We start from the raw sequence: 20,709 nt of genomic DNA, 5'->3' as shown, positions 1-20,709 counted from the left end.
CCTTCGCCATGCCCAGTTTTCTTATCAATACTTTTATTGCAAATGTTGCACAAATATTTTCAAAGATGCTATACAATATCTTGTCAATGATATAGTATGTTGAGAAATTAGCTGTGCATAGTGCGCTGCCCCCCTCCCCAGGTCGATTTGGGCCCAGTGGATCCCAACCCCAGGGACGTCGCCTAATTATTAATTTTTTTAGGGGGTTCCACACGGCCACCCCTCCCCAGGCTGAATTCATCCCAGGGGACCCCATCCCCCGGGGACTGGCCTAATTATTTATTTTTTATCTTGGGGAGGTGGGCTGCATGCCCCCCTTACCCAGGACCAATCTCTGACCTGGGGACCCCATTGCCTGGGGCCCAGCCATGTGACCTGGGTGCCCAATGTGGGGGCCCGTGGGCGGAGCCTGAAGGACCCCAAGGTCCTCACTTCTTGCGAGAGCCAGCATTCCTGTCACAGAGAGGGAATTGCTAAAGTAGCTCCCTCTCCGTGAGAGCAGTTTCCTCTGTGTGCCTGCCTGCATCCCCGTGGGCAGGCAGACAGAGGAAACCTCTGCTCTGATGATGGGAGAGCTGTTTGACAGCTCTCCCTTCATCGAAGAAGAGTGTTTGCTGTGGCTTGGTGGCAGGTGTCAAAGCTGCCACCAAGCCACAGCAAACAGCTATGTCCCGGGGGTGGGCACCTCTGGACATAGCAGGAGCCAGCCCTGGAGTTGGTGGTCCCCAGGGCCATCATAGGCTCCTCAAGGGGGACTGTGCGGCCCCCCTCCTTCATAGAATAGCCCCAGGGAGGTTGTAGTCCCAGTGGCTGCGAGTGGTCCGAAACAGACCAACTTTCTATTTTTTTTACAGTTTGCCCCAGGGAGGTGGTGGTCCCGGGGCTGCGGGGGAGGGGGGCACGTGGCCCCTGCACTAAATTTACTGATTTCCCCAGGGAGGTGGTGGTCCCCGGAGTGGTGGGGGAACCTATGGCCCTCCCCAACACATTTTACAAAAAAGGCCCTGGGAAGGTGGAGGTCCCTGGGGCGCAGCCCCCTCCATGTAATCTTAACAATGCCCTGGAAAGGTGGTGTCCCCGTGGGGGAGGCCGTCGAACCTCCCCCATCAAAACACAGGATTTTGCCCCAGGGAGGTAGTGGTCACCGGGGCATGGGGGGGCCTCGCTGACCCCCGCATATAATTACATTATAGCCCTGGGGCGGTCTTTGCCCTTAGGCTGTGAGAGGCCACATGGCCCACCCTGCACCACATTTAGTGAATGCCCCATTGAGGTGATGGTGGTCCCCAGGGCTGCGTGGGGCTGCGCAGCCCCCGCATAGGAGTACTTTATCGCACTGGGGAGGTGGTGTGTCCCTGGGGATGCCGATGGGCCTCACGGCCCCCTGCATTTACTTTAACAATAGCTCCAGGAAGGCGGTGGCCCTCGGGCTGCAGGGGGTCCAAAAATTGTTTTTACAGTTTGCCTCTGGGAGGTGGAGGTCACCATGGCTGAGGGGGGGCACATGGCCCCCGCACCAAATTCACTGAATTCCCCTGGTAGGTGGTGATCCTCAGAGCTGCGGGGGCCCCGTGGCCCCCCACACACATTTTGCAAAAAAGTCCCTGGGAAGGTGGCTGTAGGGGGGGTGCGCAGCACCCCTGCATAGAATCTTAACAATGCCCCGGGGAGGTGGTGGTTTCCGGGGCAGTGGGGGAGGCCGTCGGCCTCCCCCGCATCAAAAAAACATTTTGCCCCAGGGAGGTGGTGGTCCCAAGGGGGGCGCCTGCCCCCGCATACAATTACATTACAGCCCTGGAGAGGTGGTTGTCCCTGGGGCTGCTGGGGGGGCAAGTGGCCCACCTCGCACCAAATTTAGTGAGTGCCCCATCCTGTGACCAGCTTGTAGCCAATCATTTTAACCTTGTGGACCATTTACTATCAGATTTGAAGATTTTCCCTGTGGAATATGTTTTAACAGAAGAACTACTGGACAAAATTTCTGGATGTACTGTTTAAAATCACTGCATCCATATGGACTGAACATCACTGACAATACCACTTGATTTCTGCATATCTGAAGAGTTCTCAGGGCTGCATTGATTCCACTTTCCAATTGGAATCTTCACACATGATGCTTTTTGAAAATCCAGCAGTGTCAGCTGTGCAGGCACTGAGCAAACCATCTTGTACTACCTGAGGAAGGCGGAAGCTGAAATGTAGTAGAAATAAATGTTTGTTCTTTGGTGAGATCATCTGTTTGAGTCACTTCTTTCTTGGATAGTACATTTTCTTTTGACTCATTGTATCCTTTGGGATCCAGATTTTTGCCCTGGCTGGATGTTGTTTTCTTGTGGGGACGAGAAACAGGGGGGTGGGGTGTAAAAAAAAAGTGCATTTCACATGTTAATATGAACATGACCCAGCCCAAACCGCTGGACGGAATTACACCAAATATGGCAGAAAGCTAGATTTTGTTCAGCAGATTGTGCTTTTTGTTATTTGGTGTAAATTGTTCAGTAGTTGCTGAGAAATATAGGGAAATCCAAATTTGTACATTTAGGTCTGGTGAGCCTGTCTGATGACATCACAAATTATGACCAGCTTGTGCAGGGAAATACACAGCTTTGATTGGCTGCCAACACTTCAACCAGAAAGTACTGGCAACCATCTTGGGACTCGACTTCAGCCGAATCCCACAAAAAAAGCAAAAAAACGAAAAAGAGGCAAGATAGGAATACCCTCACCCCCAAACCTCGGTCTTGGGGTCCCAGAGGGACCCTGCAAGGACAATAAAGCACCTTTTTTCAAACTTGCGGCAAAAAAAAAAGCAAGGTGCCCCACGCTTGTTTATCCTAAAGTCCCCGGGTGGACCATGTCCCGGACATGTAAATATATTTTAAAAATAAAGGAGGGGATGCACGGGCCCCACTCCTAGGGCATTTTATGCAGACCTCCGAGGCACCAGGGTCCTTCACCTTCCAGGAGCACTTTGGTGTAAGTAAGCAGGTGGGCCCCTTGGGCTCGCTCGTGACCTGGGGAAGACGGCTTCCTCCCCAGGGCAAATCATAAAATTAATACAGGGGACCCACGTGCCCCCCCCCCACAGGCCCAGGCATCGCCACCTCCATGGGGCAAAACATGAAATTAATGCGGGAGGCCTGTGTGGCCCCCCACAGCCCCAGATACCACCACTTCCCCGGGACAAGTCATTCACAATAGGGGAGGGGCGCACAACCTCCCCCGCAGGCCCGGGGACTGCCACCTCCCAGGGACTGAAAAAAAATATTCAAGGGTGTCCATTGTAGACCCCCGGCTCCAGGGACCACCAACACACCTGGGGCTAAATTGAAATGATGGAGGGGGGTTGCACTGCCTCTGTTGTGGAGCCATACATGGCCCTAGGGACTGGCATCCCCATCAGCTACTGCTATGTCCCTGGGTGCCCATACCCGTGGCATGTGCTTTTGTACACAGGGAGCTGCATGTTTATCAGAGCAATGCCGGCTTCCGTAGGAGGCAGGGATCCGGCTGGGACCGCGGAGGCCTTGAGGCGCCCCTGCAGTCCCCATCATGCACTCTGGGTGCACAGGGCACCAAATAACATGGCTGGGCCTCGGGGATGGGGTCCCTAGGGCTGAAATTGGCCCTGGGTAGGGGACCCCGTGGCCCCCTCCCCCATTGAATAGTGGTGGGCCCTGGGGTATGGGTGCCCAAGGCCAAAATCGTCCTTGGGAGGGGAGGACATGTGGTCCCTTGCCCTCGTATGTTGTGGCCGGGGGATGAGGTCCCTGGGCCCGTTCTAGCCATGATGGTTATTTCTCAGAAATTAATCCTCAACAGGAAGCACTTACAAATGTAAACATGGCAGATACCCCCATCGAAGCTCCACTTCTCTAAAGGACAAATGATCCTAACTCCTGAACTTGGCGAAGGCGAAGCAAGTGCATTTTCTTGGTGATTCCATATTGGAAAATGATCTGAAAACCTTTATGGAGGTGACTGCATCGTTGATATATTGGAGTGCAATCTGTATGTGACTGTGACCAGTGGGTTCTTTGTTGTCCTGTCCTGGTGAGAACAGAGTCCATGGTTCTCCCTTTAAATTGCTAGGAGTATCCAAATGTGGAAATCACTTGGATGCTTCCCTGTTTGGCCCCGCCCGCCTTAGTAGTATCTTCCTGCTTTTACCAGGATGATGGAGATCTTAACAAGTGGCCTCCCCAGCGCATTACCCACTGATTTTGGTGAGGAGTTCTTGATGCCGAGGAATATGAGGACATCTCCACTAAACAAAGAAGCACTGTGTGCTGGACTCTGTTTTTGCTGGTTTATTGTCTCTGCGCACTTTACCACTGCTAATCAGTGCTAAAGTGCAAGTGCTCCCTATGTAAGTTGTACTGGTGATTGATTTATCCTTGATTGGCATATTTGATTTACTCATAAGTCCCTAGTAAAGTGCACTATGCATGCCCAAGGCCTGTAAATCAAATGCTACTAGTGGACCTGCAGCACTGATTGTGCCATCCGCATGAGAAGCCCTGTGAACATTTCTCAGACCTGCCACTGCGGTGTCTGTGTTTGCAGTGTTAAACTGCCAATTCAACCTGGCAAGTGTACCCACTTGCCAGGCCCAAACCTTCCCTTTTTATACATGTAAGTCACCCCTAAAGGTAGGCCCTAGGTTGCCCCGTGGGCAGGGTGTAGTGTTAAAGGTAGGACATGTACTGATGTGTTTTACATGTCCTGACAGTGCAATATGAAATACTGCCAAATTTGTTTTTCACAGTTGCAAGGCCTATCCCTCATAGGTTAACATGGGGACTGCCTTTCAATATATAGTAAGTGCAGTTTCCCATTGGGAGTAGATAGAGTTATGGAGATCGGGGTCTTTGAACTCACAGTTTAAAAATACATCTTTTTGTAAAGTTGTTTTTTAGATTGTCAGTTTGAAAATGCCACTTTTAGAAAGTGGACATTTTCTTGCTCAACCATTCTGTGCTTCTGTCCGCTTGTGTATTTCACATCTGGATCAGACTGACAGATGGGCTGTTGTGAATCCCTGCTAGACAATGACACAAAGGGAGTTGGGGGTATAGCCTGCATACCCTGATGAGTCTTCTGGGCTAGAGTGGGGAGAGAGGTGCTTACACTTACACCTGAAAGGGCTGTGCCTGACCTCAAACATTGCAGTCTCTGCTTCCGTGGAGCATGTCTGTGACCAGGCCTAGGCAAGGCAGGATCTTGTGAACAACAGAGACTTTCCTTTGAAGTCTGCCTACTTCAAAGGCAGAAATGAGTAGTGGACCCAAAACCCTAGACTTGTAGAACACTTATGGATCAAGAGGAACCTCTAAAAGCTGAAGAGCTGGAGGAGAGGAGGAGTACTGCCCCTTTGCTTTGTGTGCTTTGCTGGGTTGGCCTGCAGTTGCTGCTTCTGCCTTAAAGAGGGCAAAGACTGGACTTTCCAGTGTATCCTGCTTGTGAAGTTTCTCCAATGGCTTGGAGTAGAGCTTGCCTCCTGTTGGAAGTCTCAGGGATATCAAAGACTTCATCTCCCTCTGCTTACAGCACTGGGAACTGTATGTTTTCTACTGCAACAGAAGAAAAACAACTGCAATGCTGTCAACGATGCTGCTGACTGCATCGTGACCTGACAACGCCACACTGAGCCGTGCCCCAAGTTGCACCCCAACCCTGGTCTCACCGACGCCACCACCTGATGCCATCACCAAGCCGCTGCTTGCACCGTAACCTGTGGGCCCCGCATGTCACATTGTCCCGCCTTGCACCACGACTAATGGGCGCCGCATGGAGCCTGCCAATGCCGCACCGCCATCTTGGGCCTACCGCTTACAGCAATTCAGCGACGACGACGTCACTGCCTGCACCGTGACCTCGAGATAGCGCACGTCGCACCGCCCCACTTCACACTGCAGCTCTGGTCTCACCAGTGCCACAGGACACCGTCACCGAGCCGCTGCCTGCACAGTGACCTGTGGGCACCGCACGTCATAATGTCCTACTTTACACTGCAGCCCCAACGCTATCCACACCATCACTCCTGACTTCATCATCAGCCCAGAGTTCGATCTGTAACACGTGTGACTTGAAGGGCCCGACGACCTCCCACACTGATCTTCGGAACCGACACCTACGATGCCGCACTCCGGATCTCATCGTGAGGATCACAACACCCTACATTTCCAAGGTACTGTTTGCAGGTCTTCCCGACACCTTACCTGGCTTGCGACGCCACGGCCTGCCTGAACTGTTGGATTTTTTGTTCATGACACAGTGATAGCCCCAGGCAGAGCTATCGACTTCAATGAACTGTATTTCTAACTTAAATCTCTCAAAATGTATATCTTTATTACTGTATGTTGAATTTTTTTCGTTTTGGTCTTGTTTTACACAGATAACTATAGGCTACTTTTCTAAAATGGTTGTGGTGTCGTTCCGTAGTGTTTTCACTGTATTACTGTGTGTTATGTGCAAATGCTTTACACATTGCTTCTGAGATAAGCCTGGCTGTTTGTGCCAAGCTACAAAGGGCGTGAGAAGTGGTTATCTGAGCTGGGTATCTCCCTTATCCTGAGTAGAGTGAGGGTCCCTACTTGGACAGGGTGCAAACCAACTACGAACGAGAGACCCCATTTCTAACAGAGATGATAAGCCTGGTGATGAACGTGACTGGTAATTGAACCCTAATACCATGTCCAACTACTGCAGAGTCCTTTTTAGAATACCCAAATGATCACTCATTAAGTTGTCTCTGTAGAGGATACTGAGAATACCCTGAAAAACTCTTAAGCTTGCAGATCCCCTGATGACCCGGCTTCAGTTTGGCTGAAAAATAATTTCACAGCATGCCTCGTCCTACTTATTTGTGAACTGGTCTGTCTTTACATCTAAGAGAGCTTCATTCCATTTCAGCTAAAACAAGGCAGAATTAACCCCATCCCTCCCAAGCAAAGATGCTGAAGAAATTGATAAAACAACACTGTCTTCAAAATCTAGCCATGCCAGGGAATTGAAACGTGCGGTTCTGGTATGAAACAATCAGAATGGCAGTTATGGTAGCACCTGTTTGGTGGTAATTGTTGATGTAACAGCATCTTTCGACCCCCTGTGCCACTCTATCTTCCTTGGAGGGTTGGCTGCTGTGACTTGTGTCAGTGAGCAGACCATGGCCTTGTTTTGTCGGTAACATGAGGCAATTACATAATAAGGGAGACCTCAGGGATCACTTGAACACAGCTGATGACTGGACAAAAATGCCTAGGCTTTCAGGAGAAGAACTATGCAGGGTTCGCAGAGCACAATGAGAGGCAGTCAGGGAGTTATAAGATCACCATATAGTCCATTATGTTCAACTAAACTTGATCCTTGAACCTTTATTGACCTGAACATTTGGAAAAAAGGGAACAATATCTGTGAAATATGCCAATATGTGCTGATTGTACTCACCTTTCTTTCCCAGGCTCCATACTCATCTGACCGTAGAGGATGTAATGCTACAGCCAATGAGTACTTGTACGAAGGACGATGCTGCCGGCAGTGCCCCCCAGGTGACACATCTTGCAGAAAAAGGGGCAAATCTCTAACAGATAAGGATGATGTGGGATCAGTTAATCTTTCCAATGCTGTATTTGTTTATTCTGTATCTATCTATCTATCTATCTATCTATCTATCTATCTATCTATCTATCTATCTATCTATCTATCTATATTACCTAGTGGCGGTCACCCCTAGGTACTTATAGTTAGCACCTAGTTTCTATAGAAAAGTGTTTTTTTACTTGCCTATGCCTTTGGCGCAGATTGACAAATCTTCTATATAAATATGACTCTCACATCAGCTGCTGTCTGGAAAGTTTCGGTGGTGATGCGTCATGTGGGGGGCAAAAAAAAGGGGGGTCCCAAAACATGTTTTCTCCATGTTAATTTCCATAGGGATTTTGAACAGTAATAGAGGCTGGATGGAATTACACCAAATTTGGGAGGAAGGTAGCTCTTGGCCCAGAAAGAGTCATTTTTGTTATTTGGTGTAAATCCATTCAGTAGTTTTTGAAATATTAAAGAAAAAAACAAATTTATATATATAGGGACGCAGAGGCTCCAAGAACCCTCCCAATCTCGTGTTGAGATCTGATTGGCTGCCAACACTTCAAGCGGGAAGTGTTGACAGCCATCTTGGTACGTGGCTTCAACCGAGTACCAGAAAAAAATATAAATAATGATAAAAGGGGTCAGGGTAGGGACACTCTGACCCCTTAGCTCTGGTGCTGGGGTTCCAGAGTGTTCCCACCATGGTAACAAAAGCAAGTTTAACATTTTTTTTTATTGCCAATTTGCGACGGGGTCATGAATCTGCAGTAAAATTAAATTTTAAAAAACAAGCACGGACTCCTGTGCTTGTTTTACTAATGTCCTTGGGTGGCCTAGGTCCCGGGAACATATAAAAATAAAAGAGGGGGTGCATGGGGCCCCTTTCTGAGGTTAAATATGCCCAGGGGACCGCCACCACCCCAGGCTTTAGATACTGGTATGCAGGGGCCACACGCCACTCCCTCCCGGGCACCACCACCTCGCACGGGGCAAATTGGTTTAATTATATTAGAGGGTCCTGCAGGCCCACCTCCCTGGGGCAAACACTGAATTACATCTGGTGTGCGTGCCCCCCGCAACCGTGGTTACCACCACCTCTCTGGCACAAATATTGAATTACATGCGACGGCGGCACGTGGACCACCACTTTCTGGGGCTAAAATAAAATAATGAAGGGGGTCCATTCCGAATCCCCGCCCTTTGGACCACCACCTCCCCAAGGCAAATACAGTGTTGGAGGGGCGGCTGTGCTACCCTCTCATTGAGCCATATATAGCCTTTGGGATGCCCCCCAAGGGCTAGCTCCTGCTATGTCCCGTTGTGCCTACCTCCCGCCAAGTCAGAGCAAACAGTCCGGTTCCAGAAAGCAAGAGCTGTCAAACAGCTCTCGCTTGCTGGAAGTGGAGGTTTCCTCTTTTTCCCTCTCCACAAGGATGCAATCAAGGAAACAGAGGAAACAATTGCTCTCACATAGAGGCTGCATGTTTAGCAGCTCCCTGTCTGTGACAGCAATGGCAGTTGGCCGGGCCTGGGGTGATGGGGTCCCTGGAGTTGAAATAGGCCAAGGTAGAGGGGGGAACACACCCCCTCCATTTAAGGAAGGTCGGGCCCCAGGGTATGGGGTCCTCGGGGCCAAGATCAGCTCCGCCACACTGTACATTTATCCAATGAGGTACCCAACGAGCATTTACTAACTAATCAGTAGAAAGTGCTCCAGTTGGGTAGACATTTGTGCAAACTGTGGACTCTTGTTGGTTAAAGGAGCAGGTGAGCTTCTGTCCTGGCCATGATGCTCATTTCACATAAATTAAACCTCAGCAGGAAGCACTTACAAATATAAACATAGCAGGTGCCCCAGTTGAAGCTCCACTTCTGGAAAGGACAAATGATCCTAACTCCTATGCTTTGCGAAGGCAAAGCAAGTGCGTTTACTCCACAATTCCATGTTGAAAAACTATATGAAATCCTTTATGGAGGTGAATGCATCTTTCATCTATTGGAGTGCAATCAGACACTCTCACACCCACTCATATCCACATAGACCCTCTCACACCAACTCTCACACCCGGACAGACACTGTCACAGCCACCCTCACAGCCAGAGACACCCTTTTACATTTATTCTCTCATCAAGAGAGTCAGGCTCTGTGTCCAACTCCTGCTGTGCATGGCCAAAGGCCGTGCGCATCATGGGCTTGGGTGGTTAGGCGGTTGGCCTCAGGGACTGGCCGCAACCCCTTGACCGTGCACAGTGATTGTTGTATTAACGTACAGTAATGAAAATTACTTTATATTTAAAAAAAACATAGAAATTCACTGAAAAAAACAAGGTTACAGGGGTGTTATAGTTAGGAAACAGAATTATAAAACCTTAGCAATTCACTTAAAAAAAAAAAAGGTTACAGACTATTAAATTCAATTTCATAAGTGATGAATGATATTTGATGTTACTTTATTTCCTGCAGCACAGTACACCTCTCTTCAGCCCTTCACTGTCCAGGCTATACTGGCTCTCTTTTCCAACATCTACATTCCATTCCAGAACATACACACTAAAGGTTCCATAATTTTAAAACATAACAAATGTAACATTACCTAGAGCATGCAATACATAATAATACAACATAACACATTTCCCTCCTTTGAAATAGAACACAAATAAACTAAAACAAACTACAAAAAGAAAATATTATACAAAATCTCCCAGTTTAGCTGGCATACGTCTCTCACGAGCGCTTGATTTAATGCGTGAAGCTATGGACTCATTATCTCTTGTCATGTTGTTTTCATCACTAGTCATTCCTGCCACAATCTCATCACCTGTAGAACCACTCCCGTACCTGGTATTGTTTGATCACCAGTTCTTCTATGCTGCCCCAGTGACAACATAAAAGACAAATTACATTTATTTCCTAGCCTCACCAATGATCTTTCCCCATCACCATCACAAGAGCATTCACTTCCTGAATTGCACTTCCCCATTCCTTTTACATTCCAGACTTTGCCATCCTGTGTAACCACACTCTTGTTACTCTCATGGCTTTTCCAAACCTGGATGTCCCTTTGCTCACTAATCGTGGCTCATGCACTCTGACCGAATCTCCTACTTCAAAAGTTGGATCTTTAACCTTCCACTTGATGGTATAAACTTCTTTGACTCTCTCCAATTTCCCTCTCGCTCTACACACATTTTCTCTTGGTCCTCCATTTGCTTCTTCTTAAACCACAATGGACACAATTTTGACACAGGATGTCTTCCTCTCAACAACCTGAAAGGACTAACTTCTGTGGTGCTCTGGGGAGTAATACGATAACACCATAGTTTCTCCCTTAATTTTCCATCATTGTCCCCCAAATCCATGTGCCCAACTGATGCTATACTTAAGGACATAATTAAACCTCTCAACCTGGCCATTACCCTGTGGTTCATATAATGCTGTGGTAACATGTTTAATGTTACTAAATCTAAAGAAGATCTGCATTTCCTTTGCCATTAGTTGAACTCCATTGTCAGTAATTAACATTTCTGGATATCCTTCCCTTGCAAAAATGTCTTTAAAGAATTCAATATTAACATTAGAGTTAGCTTGAGGAACTCATTTCACCTCTGGCCATTTGGAATGGTAATCTAACAAGACCAAAGCATAATGAGCTCTCTAAGTGATTCCATTTTAGTTGCAAAATTTGCAATGAACTTACTATAGTATTCACGAAACCAAGCAAAGGACAGCATTTTTCATGATTATCAGAAACAGGAGCATTGATAATAGCATTCACTGGTGACTTGTTTGGTACTACTCCCTCTCCTGACAATGGGTGTCCCAAATACTCCACTGATTTAGACGAAAATGACATTTGTCCTCCTTTAAAGTCAAACCACTTTTCTCCAATACTTTACACACACTTTTAATGTGCTCCATGTGTTCCCTTTCATTCCTAGAGAATATCAAAATATCATCTTGGAAACACTATACGTGGTTTTCCATGTCTTTGAATAAATAAAACATTGCCCTTTGAAATCCTGACGCTACAGAAGCCAACCCAAAAGGCATTCTCTTGAACTGAAATAATCCCACCGGCGTGATGAATACTGTGAAGTGACGTGAATCTTTTGTCAGTTCAATCTGGTGGTACACCAACCTCAAATCTATTTTGCCTCCATCACGCATGCTAACTACCTCATTAATATTTGGTAGAGGATGACAATTCACTACAATATTTGCATTCACAGCTCTAAAATCCACACATAATTTCAAAGATGTGTCTGCTTTTTGGGCCAAAACTATCGCAGAGGTCCATTCTGAGGACTCTTTCTCCTCTACAACATCTTCCTTAATCGAGTCTGACAAAATATGCTTCAGCTCTTCCCTCACACTAATGGGTACATTTCTGAGTTTTTTTACCACTGTTCTAGCGTTAGTTTTGACCTTGATCATGTGACTATACCCTTCCAGTTTTCCCAGTTTATCAGTAAATACTTATGGGAATTTGGATGTTATCCATTCTTTCTCTTCACCATTTTCTACTATCAAGACCGGATCTCGACTTCTTGGATTCATTTGTTTCTACTGGGTCTCCAGCCTAGTACATTTACCCCTTTCACTGCAACATACAATTTCGTGATCACACATCTCCCTTCAAATTTTATCTCAACTTCTACATAACCTATTATATCAATTACCGTGCCATCAAAGCTTTCTGGTGTAATGCCAGACGTCTTTACATTTTCTATGTTCCAAACTTTTCCAAATTTTTGAACAAAATAACTTTGGTTAACAATTGCCCGTGAGGATCCTGAGTCAGCCCTAAGTTCTAGTTCTGTGTCTTTTATACATACTTTGCATATGGGCGGGCCTTTAATCTCACCATCTTCATCCTTCCTATCATTATATTTAAGAGACAATACCATACTTATTTCACTGTCATCTTTACGCCCACACTTGTGTTCACACTCACCAGCCCATGCATTGCTCACATATGCCATTTTACATTTTTACAGTAGCATATCACTTTCTCAAATCTCAACACACCCGAGCAAAATGCCCAACCCTGCCACATTTTTTACATTCTTTGCCTAATGCAGGACAATGCAATATGACATGTGTTACCACAACAATAGCATGCAATCTTCTCCATCTTATCATGTTTATCAAACTTTTTTCCTAACATATTGCCTCGTTTATTGGCACTTCTGATAGCACATACCACCTCACTCTCTTTCTCTTTAACCTTGTGAGATTCTTGCACAGATTTCATCCACCTTTCAGATTCTTCTCATGCCTTAGCTGTGGTAATTACATCTTGCAATTTAGGATCTCCCATTACCCACAATTGCTCTAGTATTTCTTTACTTTTGACATGTACTATTATCTGATCTCTAATCATCTCATCAGTTATCGTACCAAAGTTACATTACAGAGATAATCCTCATAATGTAGTTAGAAATTAATCAAAAGTCTCTTAATTTTTCTGCATTCTAGTGTAGAATTTGAATCTATTAAGTGGTATTCTTGCAGTGGGTTTACATCTCTTTTCTTATCTTAACAATGCCTCCTGGAACACATTCGCTTCCTCTTGTTGTTCTTGAGTCATAACTGGTGGAATTGTCCTAAATATCATTTGCCCTTCCACGACTAAAACCATGTAACAATTTCTTTCTTGAGACAAGTCTTCATCATCAATTGCCCTCATATAAGTTAGAAACTCCTCCTTCCATCTCACCCAAGGAATAGGTGGATTGCCTTTGTTTTGTAAAAACTTGGTTGGTGGTTCAAACTGCATAGTTCAAATTTGGAAACAGTGTCCAAATCACTGAACTATTGAAAATCGGCATTAAAAGTGTGCAAACCACTGAATATTTTTAGTACCACTGCATAGTTAAAATGTGGAAATAGTGTCCAAATCACTAAAATACTGGAAATCTGCACAGTAAATGTGCAAATCACTAAATATACTTAGTTGAAACAAATTGTTCACAAATATAATAAAATGACTTGTGTTTGCTAAGTGCATAGTTATATAACTTCATAGTAACATTCATAGTTATGAGCGTGCAAATCGATGTAGCCAACAGTAGTAAACAAATGTATTTCAAATTACAAAATTGGGCAAATCGCTGTAGAATAAAATAATATTGATCTGCATAATTACTGGAACAAGCATGCAAATCGCTGACAGTGGAATATAAATCATGACTGCCCTTTCCAAGATGACGCTTACAACATTTTACATCAGACGTCCACATCTTCCTCGTTACATCATACTCAGTGCACCCGATGGCTGCGCTGTGTGGAATAAATGCAGCTAAACAGTCTGCCTCCTTGCAACGATTATCAAGCGTAAACTGAGCACCAATGGTAACTGCTTTATTCCTACGCTCACCGTGGGAAGTAAATCGCGCTACACTTTAGAAATGAACTATAGACTCAGTATATAAATAATTTTAAAAGTTGTACATTACCACACATCTAGACACCGCAGTGTCAGTCCTGTTGCCCTTACACTCCGAAAAGATGTCAAGATTTGACAATGTTGAGAAATAAATCTTGAATCCACAGGTTCTAAGGAGAAAACACTGCCCCTGTGCTGTGTAAGTGTTTCTCAAGCTTGTTGCCACTTGTTAAATTAAATTTTATAAGCGATGAATGGTATTTGAAGTTACTTTATTTCCTGCAGCACAGTACACCCCTCTTCAGCTCTTCTCTGTCCTGGCTATACTGGCTCTCTTTTCCAACATCTACATTCGATTCCAGATCATACACACTAAAGGTTCCATAAGTTTAAAAAATAACAAATGTAACATTGCCTAGAGCATGCAATACATAATAATAAAACATAACACAAAGCTTTATAGTTAGGGTCTGAAATTACTCGCCAAAACTATAGACTGATTATAGTTATAATTATGACCTAAGGTAACTATAACTCGCGTCCTTGCCAGGCACTGCTAATTACCCCAGATATTACAGCACTCATGACAATTCTTATAATGTCAAAATATCAATTAAACATTAGATGTCAAATTATTGAACAAAAAACTGTGGATGGCAAGTGAGCCAGTTATTGTTACTTTAGGTGACTAGTTATAGTCACTTGAAATAACTTTAACTGCTGAATTTCTATGTTTTTGTGCGAGTAAATTCAGACCTAACTATAATGTCCCTGTAACCTTTGTTTTTTTAAGTGAATTTCTAAGGTTTTTATAATTCTATTTCCTAACTGTAAAATCGCTGTAAATATTGTTTTTTTAGTGTGCACCACCAGCTTGAGTGCATGTCTTTAATCTGGAAAGCTGTGGGATTTATGGCCCCAGTGTTCACTGCAATATATATATATATATATATAGATGTGGGTTGTATTCGATTCATTTTACAATTAAAATAAGAATTTTCAAATATCCTGGATGTGCCGCCTATGACCTGGAGTCATTTGATTGGAGAATATATATATATATATATATATATATATATATATATATATATACACACACACATAGCAGGGCCAAAGAAGTTATTGGCAAATCAGCTATTTTTAGGACTAGGACCTAGTGGTCCTTCCGCCAGTGAACTTTAGAAAATGAATGAGCAATAAAGATGCCTTTAATTCCTGCTTCATCTTGGCACATTTGCTGTCTGTTCAAGTACAGAGGTCAAATGTCAGTTTGTCTTTTTAATAAATGCTGCTTATCTTATCCTGAAAAGTGGTGTCCACTCTTTTTCTCTTAGAGGATTTTGTAAATTAAGCTATCGGACAATCTTTGGAAACAAGGCTGTGGGATGTCAGTTTACATTCAAATAGCTTGTAAATGAATAGTATAAATATTTCAAAATATATAATAAATTACAGATGCAACTTTTTGTAATTCAGAAGTGTGATGCAAAGATATAAATAAGAGCAAAACAAATCAGAATGCTTTACTTGGTGCAGAAACTTGATTTCAAAACATTACTGTTTGTACACTATATAGTTTTATCTGTATAACTGCATGTCCATTGGAAATGTTGTGGCTAGTTTAATGTAAATTGTGCTGATTGGAAATAATAGTATGCAAGCACTTCCTGTTTTGGTTGCATATTCATTAAAAGTCATAGTTTTCGACCATGAGTAGAGAAACATTCTTGTGCCGATCCCAATGACAAAGCTGGTAATGAACTAAGAGGCAAGTCAGGGGTCATGTGTATCCTGTAGGCATCTAGATTTTTATTATATATGGGGCAAACATTTACGGCTTGAATTAGATCTCAGCGGAAGGGTTACTCCGTCGTAATGGTGATGGATATCCCGTCCGCCAAAATCTAAATACCATTGTTTTCTATGGTGTTTAGATTGCGGCGGACAGGATATCCGACACTGTTGCAACAGAGTAACCACTTCACTGAGATCTACATCAGGCCCTTACTTTATTATAAAAGAGTCTTTTGTACAGTAGACATGCTGCACTAACATATTTAAAGGTCCTATTGTATGGTATAATGAAAAAAATGGCAGCTCAGAGCAAAATAATATTTGCTTAGGATTACATACTTTGAAACAAGTTTATGGGTCAAGAATATTACAGTTAGGTCGAATAGATTATTTATGTCACTAGACCTGCAGGTCTGGCAACATTTTAATGTTTTTTCGAGGCCTGAGTATAATTATAACTGCTGAATGTCTATGGATAAAACGTCAACCTAACTATAACGCCCCTTTAACATTTGTTTTTTCCAGTGAATATATGGGTGTGTATGTGTGTTTGTATAGATTGATAGAAAGATAGATATATAGATAGATAGATACGGCTACAGTTGACAAAGTCACTCCACAACCTTCAATGAAGGAGATGAGGTGGATGACCCTATTTTTCAGAAAGTTTTTTGAAGATTTGTCACGCCGTACCAAAGTTATTATATATTAAACACACAATTGGGCAAGGCAAAGTGGACAAAAATATTTTCATATATCGTGCTCTCCTGCATTTGTTTTGCAATATAGCCTGATAATAATGGATATTGGGAGGGATTTAAAATGAAAACCCAAAAATTGAGAGCTATAAAATAAGACCCCTCTGATCCCCAGGCACATTTTTAAAAATAACTCAAGATGATTGCAAATATTAGGATAGGTTTAAAAAATAGCATAGTAAGAGGAGGGGATGTCATGAAAGAAGAAACGTGGTACACTACATGGCTGCAGGGGCACTGGGAATGGCTGCAAGGGATCTAAGTTGCCTAGGAGGGAGGTGGAGGCAAGCATGAACCGAAGAAGGACAGTAATGTACAGTGAGAAGCAGAAAACACAGATGTGCGTTGAGGAGAGGTGGGGCCACACCGAGGGGATGCAGGGATGTCGGGGCACAGAGGAGCTGCACAGGATGAGGCATGCTTTTGCAAAGACGGACTGGAGGTAGACAGGGCACACTCAGGGGGGCTATAATGGTACAGGGTCACACAGAGGGTCAGAAAAGGGGCAGGGCATCACAAAGGTTCTGCAAGGAGGAGTGGGACACAAAGGGCCTATGCCTATGGGGAGTGCAGATAGTTTGCAGGGGAAGAAGACAAAATGCAGAAGGCTTAAAGGGGAATAGAGCTGCACACAAAGGAGCTGCAGCAGAATGCCAGGGTGGCACAGTACTGCACAGGACAGTGCTAAACACATAGATTGCAGAGGGTCAGGACTACCTACTGGAGAGGTGAGGGTACACACAGGTGTTGCAGGAGAGGGTGGGAGGAACAAAACACAAGTGAGTACAATGGCTGCTGTGGGCAGGGGAACCCAAAGGGGCTGCAACAGGAGCCATGGGTATGTTGGGGTATCCAGAGGGGATGTAGGAAGGGGGGAAGCATACATCCACTCAATCAAGATACCCACCCTAATACATCCGCACAACCAACATCATCTGGCAACACTCAACATCATAAATCCACACAACCAACATCTTGATTCCTCAAACCCATCATTGTACACTGACAAACCTTCTATAATACAGTCACACAACCAGCATCCTATGCCATCGAAGCTACTATCAGATGTCAATGCACCCCACATCATACAGCCACCCACCCGACATAATATATGATTGTAACCCACAATTACAGGCTGGCACAAACACCAATACACACATACACACAGCATTCAGCCACAGCCACATTTCCACACCGACCCACATTCTTACATACCGCAGCTGTCAAATGCCCGTATGAACCACAGTCTCCATACCCACACTATTATGTGTATGTACCCCATCAGACAAGCAGGCAGCCATATTCATATGACCGAACCCACCAACATATATACACACCTCCACCCTCAAATACACACCCACCCACAGTCATGCCCCCAAACAGCCAACATCACACACCAACCCCCACCATTGTTCATGCAGACAACCACCATCACACACTCACACATCCAGCATCATACATTAACACACTGACTATCATGCACACACACACAACCAATATTTATATTTCTCTAGAGTGTCATTTCAAGAACATAGGGCCTGATTTAGAATTCACAGACAGGTTACTCCGTCAGAATGGTGTCAGATACCCCATCTGCTGAAAGCTAAATCCCATTATGTCCTATGGGAGTTATATCTTGGCTGACTGGATATCCGTCACCATTTTAACAGAGTCACCCGTCTGCTGAGTTCTAAATCAGGCCCTTAGTCTGGCTACCAAGCATAATTGATGATTCACTCGTGTGTCTCAATTTCTTAAGTAGTAACAATGGTGCCAGTTCAAGTTGGCGTTTGATTTAAATGTCATTTTACCAAATGCTGGAAAAGGAATTAAGGGTGACAATTATATGTGCTATTACAAAAGAGAACCGAAATTCACAGGTGAAGTTGCTACCTCCTTCACCTCGTGTCCCAACACACTATACTATTACAACCTAAAAATACAGTATTCTTGACAACACACACCTATTCAAACAATAAACTCAGAACATGCAAAATAATACTAAGTAAATCAGACACCAATACCCTCACATGATGGGCCCTCACTTTTGGGAAATTTCAGGGCAATTAAAAAAATAGCTCCAGTATGGAGAATAAACAGAGAAATAGTTTAGTATCAACACTATCACAAATAGGGTTACCTTGTTCCGCAGACGGTAGATATAGTAGTCCCATTTGTGATGGTTTGGTGTAAGTCTTTTAGAACAAAGGGTGACTTCAAAATCCTAGATGTAGTTGTAGGGTCTTTTCTCTGAATAACACATGTCTGACCTTTCTCCTGTCTCTGAAGGCAAATTGACATTATAGTCCTACATTCAGCGGCAGGAGCTATTTGCAAGCACAATGATACACTCTCCTTCATAAAGTCAAGCACCATAAATAGTATTCTGTTAACTGCAAAGTCTCCCCTATCTGTGCACACAGTGTTGCACTATTTTGCTTAGTTAATTGACGCCACCAAAAGTAGTTATTCAAACCATACAAAATGTGCAGAAGACAAAAGATATAACTGCTACAAAGTTCTCCAGCACCCAGAAGAGTAATGAGTACAGCATCCATTTTAGGACATTCTTATTTCTCACTTCCCATCCCGACTTCTCATCCATCATCCCTACTTCTCTTCCATCATCCCTACTTCTCATGCCTCACCCCTGTTTTTCAACCCTACTTTTCATCCATCTTCCCTACCTCTCATCTCTACTTCTTATCCATCATCAATACTTCTCTTCCATAAACCTGCTTCTCATCCCTACTTCTCATCCACCATCCATACTTCCCATCCCCATTTCTCATCCATACTTCTCATCCATCATCCCTTGTTGCCATTCATCTTCCTACTTCTCATCCCTACTTCTCTTCCATAATCCATACTTCTCACCATGGTCCTTACTTCTCATCCATCACCCCACTCCTCATCCATCTTCCCTATTTCTCATTCCTCATCATCATCCCTACTCCTCATCCATCATCCCTACTCCTCATTCCTCATCCCTCAGTCATACCAGCACAATGTCAGTATAGTAAAACACCCCTTCACACTGATTGGTTGGCAACATCCAATCAGAGTTAAGAGGAAGGACTGCATTCTATTGGTATAGCCACTGAAAAACCAGCCTTCGTATTGCAGGTTCTGGAGGAGAGGAAATACAACTGGGTGTTTGTTTCCGGTGAAGTCAAGGCTTGACAGCATTTCAGTTTATCTAAGTAAGTGTGTTTCTGTTTGCACAGGCCTCTGCAGAATGCTCTGGTAGCTTGGGAAGAGAATGGGCCTCACCTAGGCCATAAATCAGCACTTGGAGAAAGGGATATACAGTTCATTCCAAAACCTTTCAGGTTTCAGTTTCATATCTAACAAAGAAAATGTTTAAAATCAACAGGCACAGACAGTGCAATAGAATTCATCGAAAATCTTTTCTTGCTTCAGTTTTATTTGTAACAAAGAAAATGATTTAGAGTCTGAGTCTTCCTTTAGCTCCAGAGCTATTTTTTTCTTTGCTTGCAGTTTGCTGATTTCAGGCCCGGTTGGGCTTCAGTAGTGTATGATACCAGGAACTGAAGGAAAGTTGAAGGTAATTACAGATTCAATAAAAAAAGATGGGATGTCTTTTAAAATTACAGTGTCATGGTTGCCTTTGTCATGTAACCACACTGCATTTGAAGGTGTGTTGATCTCTACTTTCCTACTTGCCACACATATTGATTTTTTTCAAATACATCTTGGTGGGAGCATAAATATTTTAATAGTCTTCTAACCTGCAAAGTCATCTGTGGGCTGCAGTTCTTACAATGATTTGAGTCAGCAGGACTGCATATATTGGCTGTGTAGATCTTTGTCTACATTCAATATTTAATTATTTTTTACCCCCAGTTCGTAATGTGATGATATTATAAGTACAAAACACCCACAGAGACTAAAGCCTTCATTTTGCGACATACTTTGAATTTACTGTAAAAACCACTAGTGCACCCAGTAGTCCAGAACCCAGTGCTGAAGTGATAGGACAGATCCATTATGCAGGCATTTCAGACCTGTTAATTACGAAATGGTTTTAAGCTTGGACACCCTTTTGGATTAAGGCTGCAAACCTTCCCGAATGTAACAGAGGGAGTGTACCCTGTAATTCCCTGAATATATAGATTTTAGAGCAGGAACCACCAAAATCTGCATGTTATTCCCCA

General features: G+C 44.0%; 1 protein-coding gene across 1 annotated transcript in view; it reads left to right on the top strand.

Moving 5' to 3' along the window:
• LOC138303747 (uncharacterized) overlaps nucleotides 1-20,709 on the top strand; it is a 191,618-nt gene that overhangs the window by 19,102 nt on the left and 151,807 nt on the right. The window contains exon 2 of the mRNA XM_069243124.1: nucleotides 7,463-7,550. Coding sequence (XP_069099225.1) covers nucleotides 7,463-7,550 — 88 coding nt within the window. The remainder of the gene's footprint in view (nucleotides 1-7,462; nucleotides 7,551-20,709) is intronic.

Source organism: Pleurodeles waltl, chromosome 7, assembly GCF_031143425.1.
Source record: "Pleurodeles waltl isolate 20211129_DDA chromosome 7, aPleWal1.hap1.20221129, whole genome shotgun sequence".
Taxonomy (NCBI): domain Eukaryota; kingdom Metazoa; phylum Chordata; class Amphibia; order Caudata; family Salamandridae; genus Pleurodeles; species Pleurodeles waltl.
Note: the sequence above shows the minus strand (reverse complement) of the source record. Positions and strands in the feature narration are given on the sequence as shown.